At 45.5% G+C, this 12,567-nt stretch overlaps 1 protein-coding gene across 1 annotated transcript in view; it reads right to left on the bottom strand.

Annotated features, from left to right (window-relative positions):
- LOC8034069 (transducin beta-like protein 3) overlaps nucleotides 1-12,567 on the bottom strand; it is a 54,950-nt gene that overhangs the window by 31,605 nt on the left and 10,778 nt on the right. Inside the window, exons 7-12 of the mRNA XM_040208214.3 lie at nucleotides 11,074-11,149; nucleotides 10,897-10,963; nucleotides 9,193-9,374; nucleotides 4,113-4,316; nucleotides 3,386-3,489; nucleotides 1,330-1,549 (exon numbers count right to left, since the gene is read on the bottom strand). Of these exons, the coding sequence (XP_040064148.2) occupies nucleotides 1,330-1,549; nucleotides 3,386-3,489; nucleotides 4,113-4,316; nucleotides 9,193-9,374; nucleotides 10,897-10,963; nucleotides 11,074-11,149 (853 nt within the window). The remainder of the gene's footprint in view (nucleotides 1-1,329; nucleotides 1,550-3,385; nucleotides 3,490-4,112; nucleotides 4,317-9,192; nucleotides 9,375-10,896; nucleotides 10,964-11,073; nucleotides 11,150-12,567) is intronic.

The raw sequence follows: 12,567 nt of genomic DNA, 5'->3' as shown, positions 1-12,567 counted from the left end.
CTGTGTTCGACAGCCATTCGTATAAAATGACCTCAAAAGTCAGAGTGATATCTAAAAAAATCTGGCTTTGAGAAGCATTCTAGTCGAGCAATGATCATTTTCGATGATGGATAAAACAAAACACGAGCGGACATCAATTTTTTTTATTTGGAGGGAAAACTGTATTGAAAATAAAATATAGGTTGAATGCTGTTTTTGGGGCCTCATCACCTCCCTTTTTCATCGCGAGTTTTTGGGTCTCCAAATTCAAGCGTGATCATACGGACAAGGGATAAACCACATTCAGGACATCAAAAAACAGCTATCAGACCAGCAATTGTGGATCAAATTCAAAACTTGGTTTTGGACAACCGCCACATAAAAGTGTGTAAAATTGAAGAAGCAGTGAGAATTTCTTCTGAACGAGTTGTTCATATTTTACACAATGAATTGAGATTAAAGCAACCTTCTGCAAGACAAGTGCCGCATTTGCTCAATCTGGAGCAAAAACTCATTCGAGCCTGAACGTCAGCCGACAGTTTGCGCGTGCTTTAGGCAGATCCAACAGATTTCAAGCAACAATTTGTAACTATGGATGAGACCTGGGTCCACCATCACGCACCAGAAACAAAAAGTAAATCAAAACAATGAACTGGGCCCGGTGAATAGGCTCTGAAGAAGGCAAAGACCGTTCAGTCGGCTGGCAAGGGGATGGCATCCGTTTTTTGGGACGCGAAAGGAATTTTGCTTACTGATTACCTTGAAAAGGAAAAAAAAAATGTTACTGGCCAATACTACATAACACTTCTGGATAAGCTGAAACAAGTAATTCAAGAGAAACATGCGGGAATTGTTAAGAAACAGGTGTTGTATCACTACGACAATGCACTTACCCATTTAAGTGCAGTCACTGAACAAAAACTGACAGAAGTGAAGTTCAAAATCCTTCAACATTCACCGTATTCACCTGATTTGGCTTCCTCGGACTTCCACCTATTCCCAAACCTCAAAACCCTCCTGGCTGGAAAGAGATTTCTGTTGAATGAAGAGGTGATGGAGGCCATGAAAAGTTATTTTGAGGACCTTGAAGAAAGTCTCTTCCGGGAGGGAACCAAGCTGAAGAAACGCTGGACCAAGTGTGTCGAGCTTCGGAATATGTTGAAAAATAAAGTATAACTTGAATCAGATTTATATTGTTTTCCTTTTCATTTCGGAAACTTTTCAATCTACCCTTGTATGTACGAGATTAACATGCTTCGAACATGTCTGCGGCGAACACAGTGCCTTTTGTATGACGTCCGAGCGGCTTTAGTAGACAAGCCACCGCGAAATACAAACACGTGCTCGGACCTTGGCCGTCTTGTCCTGAGAGCCTGATGCAATGAGCTGGTCATTGGGCGATACGCTGACCGAGTTCACATCCTTCTCGTGAGCTGCAACGGTCAGCTTGGAGGAGAGGGGCGCCCCCACGTAAGGGTTTACCACCGTCACCAGTCGTGGCCTCTCGGGAACCTCCCACAGCTTCAAGGTCGTGTCTTGGGAACCGGTCACCACGAATGACGACGTCAACCTGGGGAAAGAACGGCACATGGCTGCGACCACAATATCTCCTGGGACAAGCTACTTGGGATGCCTCCACAACTCTTAATGATCATACGGTTATCCTAATTTCGGGGTGTCCTACATATTTCCTCATTTTCGTTTCAGGCCGATGGTGCAAATAGCTGGGATGGGATACTTATCTGTGTGATGAAGCCACACAAGCAAACCAAAAACAAATAAAGAAAAAAGAACATAGTGTGCAATACTGTGCGTGGCTCAAAGTGAATCTGGCATATTCAGGAGAAAACCTAGACTATCTATAGCTCCTGTCCTGATCTTAAAACCTCAAGCATGATGCTCAGTCACCTCGCACTTCTTTCTGATTAATCCAGCGTCACCATCATGAGGACGGTGGCTAGACTCCTCACTACGAAATTCAGAGTATAATTCCACAAGTGCAATTGCAAAGAAACTTCTCAATACGCAAGTTAGCAGAATTACTACCTTAATCTGGAGGCCTTTATTCTTATGGCGAATTCCACTGGTCCTTTTGGAGCTCGCTAAGATCAGTAGACCAAACCCGAGATGGAGCACGCAATCCGAACAGAGTCGCTCCGCCTCCGGATCCCCAGTCGAACAGCGGATGCTTTCCCGTCATTCACCTTCCCGGATATTCCCTTCCCACAGTCCTGGATCTCGAAGCCCATGTTTTTGCAATCGTGGCGCACTCAAAACGCAAACACAAAATGCAATTGTGATTTTGCAATTGCAGCGTGTTTAACGGACGAGAGAAATTAATCATGATGTGAAAGATGAGTGTCGATAAGCGATGTGCATCAGCGTAGTCCACTTTCTGCTTCATCGGAATACTCGTGAACGGTGTCTAAGTATGTCTCGATTTTCGGCCTCTTCTGCGGAGGTTCGAAAAGGCAGTCGAATTCACATGGGACATACAAGCAATCCTTGTCATCGCTGCTACTCGACACGCTCCTGCTGGAGGAACTGCTCGAGCAACTTGACGACAAACTGTCATCAAGCATGACAATAATAATCCCTGGAGAAGGGGAACAAAGGGGAAAAAGGACAAACACAAATCTCAAACACAGCTAGGTGACTGGTGCGCGACCGAAAAAATTCGCCTGGTCCTGATCAAGCAGCAGCAGTGAAGGTTGTCACACTCTTGTGATCGAGTAAGACCGAGAGAGACCAGACGGTTCTTAAGCCTCTTGCGACATCTTAGGACCGAATGCGCTGCAACAAAGCTGGTCTTAAGATGTCGCAAGAAGCTTAAAAATTGGTTTGGTCACTCTCGGTCTTACTCGGTCGCAAGAGTGTGAACGGGCCTTCAGGCGGGCGGCACTTCGCAAGCGGCCATTACAAATTCTTTTGAGGTAAGATGCCCGGCGGGGAAGGACGTCACGTGTGCACGCCGAGGGCCAGCCAGGCTGGCTTCTGGTCGAATCTGCCAAAATCGGCGTAGCGACTTTCCTCGGATCTGGATCAAGATCTGGAGTGGGAGCTAATCTAAAACGACAAGTGGAACATGTCCGTCCCAGTCCCAATCGCCTAGTGAAATAGGTGCGCTCCACAAAAGTCGATTTTGGCGTGCTCCACAACAACCATTCGCCATTAGTCATACCAGGGTTTGGGGTACTTTTCAATCCCACTTGAGGGGATCTCATGCAAAAGACCTTCCCCTCCATTTAATTTTTTTCACCCTTCAAACTGAAAGCCTAGATGAACATTTGCATAGTATTTTAAAACAAGACCAAAGTAGAACTACACCTGGCTCTTCTATGTGATAGGTGCTTTGTTACCGGCGTTTAGGAAAAGGGAATTGAAATGTTGACGGTATGGGTCTCACCGTGAGCAGGCTACAGAGGCAATGGCTTGCGTATGGCCTTTCCCCGTGAACAAGCACTCCACATGGTCATCCTCATGAACCCTCCACAACTTCAGAGTATTGTCCTAATAAAGATAAAAGTAAAAATTTGACATGCCACACAAAGACACTGTGCTGTGGAAAGTGCGAGTTCATATGTCATTATACTCGGTTGCCATGTGTGTCCACTAGTTCGAGTAACGAACACATCTTTAACATAAATTCTTGGGCAAGGCCGCACCTGTATTGATGTCTGTAATGTAAATTAGGTGCCGAAGGCAGCACAATCCCCATGCTTTGTGTCTAATCAAGAAATGCAATAAAGTTTCAGTAAAGCCTGCTCACAGATTAGATTCTGAAAAAACCCAAAGGATCCATTCCAGAGTCTATTTGTTTATGGAAGATCAGTTGATTCTGGTGATGATTTACCATACTAGCCACAGTTGGCACACGCTGGAAAAAAAAATTTCCCAAACAACATAAAAAGCCTTGGCACATATGGCACAGAATGCATGATCACTAAAGCTTTCTAAATGAAACTTGAGAACTTGTGCTAGTAAGTCATAGCTTGTGGGCCAGAACGAGGACTGATCCTTGAGATCATAAAGCAGGAATTCTGATTTTTCAATCTGGTCACGGGTCAAGACCCATAAATATTGTTGGTCTAAAGGACTAAAGTCTGTTGCCCGATTACTGCGAGAAAGTTCACCTTAGAGACGGTGACCAAGAGAGTTGGGTCCGAGGCGAAGGTGTCCAATGCCACGACGATGTCCGAGTGTCCTCGCAGCAGGCGGCAGTGGAAGGTGGACAGCTGGAAGAGGCGCACGTGGGGGCTGTTGGTGGCCGCTGCCAGGGTGCCTTCCTCCTTGCCCACCAGCCGCACATCCAGCACTTCGTCGTTGTAGCCGACAAACTGCAGAGGGAGGAAGCACACTTGTCACAAACAAGGTGTGCAATCATGTCTAGGAGGTCCTGTGATAACAATTGCCATGCTAAGCCTAGAGAGCCTAAGTTGAAGAAAAGGTCTATCTCAAACCGTGGAAACCGTTTGCAAATTTAATGGAGGAGACTGGTTGCAAGTGCGCATTGCGCTGTGTTTTCGCACGGCAAGGAGAAAACCGGGCAGAATAGGAGAGACGTTTGGAGACGATAAACACTTTCAGCACCTCCTTGCAGCTCATATTGCACATGCAGCTTATTCACGACTTCAGCAAAACGGACGCCACCAAGCGGAAAAACCGGGAACCAGCCGGGCCAGGTCGCTCCGCGCCCCTCCGCGTCTCGGGTGGCTTTCGCGGACACGTGTTGTCGGCGCGGTGGCGAACATGTAATTTGGCGAAGGTCCGAATATTTCTAAAGTTTGCTTGAAGTGTTCATTAGTGTGGTGAAGCCTCAGTAGATTGCTTCTTTCCATAACGTGTTTGAAAGCCCGTTTACTCCACAACATGCGGTCACGTGCTTTCGATTTTTTTGGATGGAAAAAAATCACGGGAAAACGTTTTGATTTTTTGTCTGTCTCGAATCACATTCAAAGTGACGACTGCTTGGTAACTGATAAGTGGTTTCTTTATAAGGATGTATAACAGTGGACTGACGACGACAGACGAGGCGTTCCACTGGAGGAAACACCAATATTGCAGTCAAGTGAATGGGAAGGTTCGATAGCTGCTTTTCTTGAGTTTGGTTGTGTTCGGTTAGCTTCAAGTTTGAGCCACCCACGCCGATCGGTGCGTTGGCTATTCATCTTGGCTGCTTTTCGCCGAAAAAGCCTCTGGACCACACTGAAGGAGTTGTGCTGATTTTGCAATTACCTGATTCAGGAAAACCTGCTCGCTGCATATGATTAATGAGGGAAATTATCTGCTTTCAAAAGGTGGGGGACGCGTCTCGCAAAGTTAGAAGCCGTCACGGCATTATGATCTATCGCACCTTCAATATTTATATTATACCCCCGTCGAAGCCATCAGCAATATATGTCTACATTGCTCAGGTTGGCCAGCCACAAAAAGTACTAATTTTCTCCGTTCAGGATTCAAAGCAAAGTTCAATGCAGAGAGGTTCAGCGTGAATCTCCGATGAAGACTCTCCAGTTTGTCTCCGTGCTGCCGGCTAAAACCATTTGGCTAAGTTTAAGTAGTATCTCTCTGCCTGTCAAATATACTTTTATTCAGCAGTTCACCTATTAGCTAGTCAACTAAGCTCATATTTCAACCCAAAGAATATACTAATATCACTTTAGTCGGACATAGTACGTAATATAATACAAAACCCGCTCGTCAAAATGACTTCTCGATTGCTACTAAAACCTGAATTGAAATACGAGTATCAGCTGCTTAGTGGGGCGCCGGCGGGTTAACATGATCCTTGGCTCAAGAAGCGCTTGCTTAATTTTCGTAATTTTCCTGCAGCATGTGTTGTTGACCGAGCAGACGACTGTAGCTGTTTCTTAAACGCGGATACGCACAAAAGCTCGATTTCGCGGACAGATAAGTCGCACGGGCAAGGCATGCGAGTTAGCTGTGAATTACTCTCGGTGGAACAATTCTGTAGTCATCGCCACTTTCCTTAGGTGATCAAAACTGATTAGTATATTACCATCTCTCCGGAGCCCATAGTTTCAGTTTTGAACTAAATCTCCGAAACGAAAGTTTGACATGAAAAGAACAAAAAACACCGGGAAAACAAAACTATGCTTTGCAAGTTTATGTGCACCGGCTAAACTTAACCGTCTCAGTTCAAATACCTATAAAAATTGGGCATTAAACAAAAGAAAATCTGTTAAATTGAACGTGCCACCTCTTGAGGCGGCCCGGCCGAGCCGACGCGACCTGGACTCAGCCACCATGTTTGTTTGGTGGTGGCGCCCCCTATAGGTCGCTAGAGTCGCGAATAAACAATGTGACCCGGACCGATCAGTTGGAAGCTCTCCATAATACAGGCTATCTAGTAAAGTCTAACAACCGCAACCGCAACTGTTCCAGCACAATCGGCACTCTGTTCACGTCTGTCAGTGCTTCGGAAAAGAAGATTGGGTTCTTCGAAAATGTTTACAAAACAAGGGGATATGGCCCCGAGAGTTCAGTGATGTGCGACATTGGCCCGCCGACGATACTTTTAAACAATGAGATCTGCCCCACTCGTCACGAGTGTGGCTGAGAAACGTAAGGGATTTTCATCGTCCCTCAAACTACACTTAGACATGAATGAGTGCCACAAGTGGGTTCTTTCTTTTGACGTTTACATCGAAACGTGCCGTGTCAGATTTAGACGTACACACAAAGCAAAGATACAACAGTGGGAGCTCGCGCAAGTTTTGCCGTTCAACAACTTGAAAGTCGTAAACATCCGCACTTCAGCGCGATTCTCAGCCTGCCAACGAAGATTCATCGCAAAATCTTCGCTAACAAAAAAAGGTTTAAATTGCACCCACGGAAACCGCCGGCCAACACTTTGTGAAGACTGAAACATTGTTGTGGGAGGGGCAGCTATTGTAACGGTGCAAGAGGGGCCAGAAAAATCACAACATACAGGGAGGGATGGTTTTGGTGACTCTAAACGATTCCTAGACACCCTACCTATGTCAAGTTCCAATTTCATGTAATTCCAGCCGATTTTTGAAGAGTATTTATTTTATGAACTTTTAAATACCGTATTTTCCGAAGTATAATCCACATCCATCCTATCATATGAGTAATATACTCTTCTGAAAAGATAACGATCATAAAAGATTTGAACAAATCTCATCTGTACTCGTTCCAAAGAAAGTGGCAAGTAGTGAGGAACAGAGTTCCATACCACTGAACAGTACTATAGCCGAGAGCACAGGATAGCTCGAAAGAGTGACAAATAACAGCTAGGATTAGTGAACTCCTTCGAAATGCGTGCTATGAGACCAACGAACTTCACTGCTTCATTGGCCGCTCTTTCAACGTGGTGTTTAAAACTCAATGACTTATGAGTGTACACCCCCAAGTCTTGGACTGCGGCGGAGGTTGACACTTGAGCAATGGGATGACCGTGCATTAAAGCAAATAAAAAAAAAAAAAAAAAGTTTCTCAGACACATTTTTTTTAGATACACTCTTCAGGAGACAATAATTTAAAAGAGCATGATCTGGGAAAATGTAATACCCGGTAACGCGACTGAAAGGGCCATACATGAATCAGCAAGCAACCCTTATATAACAATTTATTTCATGCAGACCTTCATAGCTTTGAAGAACTAACTAATATTCAAATACAAATCAACAATTTTCCTTTTTTTCCTCCAATTTTCCTCCAACAACTACCACAGAGAATTGACTTCTGGTATAGTGGAACCAGGAAAACCGAGCACAACTGACACACAATAGTCTGTTGCAACTCAAGAAGGTAGGGCAAGGGTAAGACGGGCCGGGGAGAAGGAAGCAGACGAAACGCTCGAGAAGAGAGAGGGGAACCCCCTTCTTTCTTTAGCATTCCATGTGCTTCCTCCTGCCCGGTCCAGGGGTGGATCCAAGGGGGGGGCAACGGGGGCAACCCCCCCTTCCCCCTTCTCGAAAGGCAATTTGACATGGGTAAACCCCCCCCCCCCCCCGCCCCCCCCCAAAATAAAACTGACTGCCGGCCTGCCAGGTGGTAGAGGGCTCAGACGAGGGTTCAAAATAGGGTAGGTCGCACCCTAGCAGGCACACTTGTACTCTGAACTTGGAGAACACTCCATTACTTTAAGTAAGACTGAAGACCGCGGCGGGGGTTTCAAAGCACGGCTTGAAGCCAATAAGTCAGCTCAGTGGTGCACATCTAGGGGCTGTCGGCGCAGTGTGGTTCTGCGGCGGTTAAAACAAAAGGCGCAACCGGAGTCCTGTTTATCCTACTTTAGATCCCCCCCCCCCTCCAAAACGGAGTTCTGGATCCGCCCCTGCCCCGGTCCGTCTTACCCTCACCCTACTTTCTTGAATTGCAACGGACTATAGTGTGCCCAAGCAGGAGATGGAAAGATGAACAAGCTCTTCCAAAACCCTAAATCACACTCAGGCCTAGTCCAATGCCCTGACCAACCAGACAGAAAGAGGCACTTGAGCGTCAAATAGGTGGAAAAGGAGGTGGAATGGAGCAAAAAGAGGGAAATGGCGGCGCGGACGGACGTAACAACCGGGAAGGCAAATGTCAACAAATCATAAATTAACGCAAATATATTCCTATGGAAGTTCAGGGAGACTGGCACTCACATACATGTATGTAACAGCTGGGAAAATGTATGAACTAGGAACATACAAACAAGTTTTACTTACACACTATAATTTCTTTGTAGACGCCCTGCACATAGTATGTCTCCCGAGCTTAGAAATACTCAAAAACGAACACCCAGCACAGCTCAAAAAACAATGCACATTCTGTCTCCCAAATTTATCCGTAGGATTAATATATATTAAATTTATTCTGGTGCCGAAGAGATGACGTCTTCAGCTTTGTGCAAAGCATCGAGGCAAGTTCAAATTTTTGGCACTCATCATCAGATGGCGTGATCTCCTATGTCATCGGTGACGATGGGTCACATGATCATGTGGTTGGTCTTACAAGGAGTGGCATAGCTGCTGCAGCTATGGATCACGTGACCATGTAATATAGCATTCCTAAGTAAACTCCCGGCGGAAAACTATGCATGGCAAACTCCACAAGATCCCTCATTCATATAATCATATGACGTCAAGCAGGCAATCGAGGAGCTCCAGCATGTGGATGCCTGAGGATCCTTAAGAATGTCACCACCAGTACTCTTTGGCACCCAGCAACTCAGTACCAACTTGCCTGTTTCTGGATACCGAAGTCGTCCATGGAGCGCAGGGTGATGTTGTGGTCAAACGTGACCACTGACAGGGCTTTCCGGTGAGGGCAGTGCAGCGCTTGCACAATGGCACCCTCCTCGGCTGGCCCCTTCTCCTGCTCTCGCACACACGTCGCGGTGCTTGTGTTCCACGTACGAAGGACTCCTGTGGTGTGGATCAGGGGTAAAAAAGAAGGCTTCAGCTCTCTGTCTTAGACCTTTCTTCCCTTTTAAATTTAAAAGGGTCGCACATGAGACTGTCCCTGTTCCTACAGCCTCCAGCCGGCAGAGAACGGCCCGGCTAACAGATCGCGTGACTCAGCTAGTAATGTTAGTTTTACAAGGCATGCATCAGTTCTCGTTTGTTTTTGCTACGGAGGAAGGGTGTTGGTGTGAACAACACTGATGACTCCATTTGAATATTAAAGGGGTGGTGCAACCATTTCTGAACTTTGGCCAATTAATTGGAGGAATTGGTCTATTTCTCTTTTAGAACGAGAAAAAAGAAAAATTCAGCAGACACTAAAGATTGTTGACGTGTAGGAATGCAAAAGCATTCCTACATGCAGCACTTTTCTACAAGTGGTGCGCCACGTCTTCTTATTGCACACGGTGCTCTGGCGGCGACATCACGCTCCCCCACTGAGCAGGCACGGCGAACACCACCGGCTTCACACCTTCCATGACAATGCATCTGCGTCACTGTGCATTTCTTTGTGTTTTATTTCTGAGGCGCGTCTGCTTAGACTTTGAGTGCACCCGTCGGCCTCGGTGACGAAGAACCTGCATTGCTGTGCTTTTCTTTGTTTTATTTCTGAATGCACGTGCTTGATGACTGGCATTTAGGTGCCATTTCGCTCAGCCAATGGGCATTTAGATGCCGTTACACTCAGCCAATGGGACTAGGTGCCGCTTTTCGTGGTTACTGACAATGCCGGCTGCGCTCCATGGGACAGTTAATGCTTTCGCAAAAATATTTTCTTGCGCATGCTAGTTTTTAGGAAAATAAATGAAACAGATCGAAGGTTGGGGAATCCCTCAACTCACGCCGTCTTTCAAGTGAGAGGCACAGTGACGTCACTGAGAGTACTACGTTTGATTCTTTCGTTGGGGCTCCCAGTCCTCCCATCCACCATTGTCAACTTTTCAAGGCCTGATTCGGCTACAATAGAGCACCGCATCCCGCCCGGCGTTGTTGAAGGTCGCGACAGGCGATCGAGACAAAAGACAGTATGCCGTGAAAACTGGGGAGGGTAGTGGCAGGAAAGAAATGATTTCGCTGACTTCCGATAGATGGCACCACGAAAACTTGCATACTCCCAATGACGCGACACTGTGGGCCCTACGACTGATGTTGTCAGAATTACACGAGCAGTCCTATTGCAGTCGAATGCAGTAAAGTGCAAATGTGTGAACCAGTCTTCATGGGCATTTCACATGCACGTTTCCGAATGCAGTCATTTCTCTATGTTCATATGACTGCTTTCACATCACGTGAGCCTCAAAGATGCTATGAGAACACATTGCAGTCAACATAGTGGCCTCATTCAATAAAAAAAATTGTTGCTATTGTTTCGAAGATGCAAACATAGAGTTTTGACTGTTACTTGTGAACTTCAAATTTCCTTTAGTGTTCTTCTTTATTTTTATTTTTTTAGTAATGATTTCCAATCAGAGAGCCCACATACCCTTCTCTCCTGCTGTGATGAACTGAGGAGGCTGGGAGTCTGGAACCAGCACAAGGGACTCTATAGACTGAAAGATCCAAAAGGATTAGAACATCTTCCCTAAATATGAGCAAGCAGAGGGTACAGAGGCATCCAGGTCATTGTAAGTAGATGAAAGGCTGCTTTCAGCCCACTCACCTCATATACGGGAATGGTTTTGAGCGATTTTAGAGTTTTTGTGTCCCAAAGCATGACCACCTTGTCTCTGCTCGAGCTGCACGAAAACAAAAAGAGAGCGAATTAGGATGACAAGGGTATGCATGCCAATTGTGAAAACAATAAAAAAAATTATCAAAAAGTTTCATGGCTCATTTTACTCAATGTGGGTCTACCTAGTACACTCTAAATGTGCCAGTGTGACTACAATTCAGCAGAGAACTCAGAGGGGCCCACCACTGGAATCTACAAAAGAACCTCAGTAAATGCAGAAATTAAAAATTTGCCTAGAGGTAAAAATGAAGTCTATGATGAGCTGCTGAGCAGTGTGAAGCATCACGCTCTGCACCCCACCACCGACTTCAATCTTAGGCCTACACAAATTTCCAGCCTTGTTGTTGGTCAAGCTCCCTTCATAGACTGCAGTGATTCGCCCTCAACAGTGCTCTGTGGAAAAGTTTGTGCATGGGTAATTTTTAGAGTGTAGAATTCTAAATTTGTTCTAAAGACTACTAATTTGAAGATTTGTTGCTTGAGGTTGAATAAACATTTTTTTGTGACCCTAAACAACACTCGCCTGTTGTTTATTGTATCTGCAAAAAGCTATCAGATCTGATGTCACCTTTTTAGCATCCTAGTAGCAATAAAACAATTTAAACTGGGGTAGCTATACTCGGTATCTATTATTTTGTGCTACATCAACCAAAGCTAGCATAGCTTCCACACTGCTGCAGCCCTGCACTGCTGCAAGACCATGTGGCTTCCCTTTGATTCTCATTCACAAGCACTCTCAAGCATAGGAGGTGCTAAACAAAGACACACACTCATTTAAGTATATTTGACAGTGTTGGAACACTGCAAAAGCTGTGGTAGCCTTGACAATGTAGCACAAAATAGTTGTTTCGCTGAGTATGGAGACAATAAAATGTATTAATGCTTCATAACCTTCAGGCTGGTTCTAGGTATAGAAACATTCCCCTAGTACTATAATTGTGAATGGAAATAAGTTATGCATTTAAATTGACGCTCTTCCTAGTGCACTCATCGTAGCACATCTTGCTTCAATCTCCACCAACAACCCCTGGTTAATAGGGCCATTTCTCCTCAGGCGGCCTGAGGTGTAACTAGTGTCTTCACTGAGAGAGTGTGATCCATTTCTTATTAACCTCCTTTGTGTGTCAGGTGACTATAGTGCTGTTTGCTTTTATGTGTCGTCGCATAGCTTCCCTGGTGAGAGGTCATTCTGGAGCTACGATACCACAAAACAAACAAATGGCGTGAAGTCACTTCCGCAATTGCTGCCGGCATAGGAAGTTTTGTGTTTACATAACATGCAACTCATGACACAGCAGGTGCCTCTAGAGAGGAAGCATTTGCTATTCTGCTCGGTCATTCACATCATTCTTTTCCCATCATAATTTTGCAGCTGATGACTAGGCCTCCTCTTTGAAGAATCAAGCAATTTCCCCAAAAGAG

The sequence above is a fragment of the Ixodes scapularis genome, unplaced genomic scaffold (genome assembly GCF_016920785.2).
Source record: "Ixodes scapularis isolate PalLabHiFi unplaced genomic scaffold, ASM1692078v2 PGA_scaffold0__279_contigs__length_252992795, whole genome shotgun sequence".
Taxonomy (NCBI): Eukaryota; Metazoa; Arthropoda; class Arachnida; order Ixodida; family Ixodidae; genus Ixodes; species Ixodes scapularis.
The sequence above is the reverse complement of the archived record's forward strand: the minus strand, read 5'-3'. Positions and strand labels throughout refer to the sequence as shown.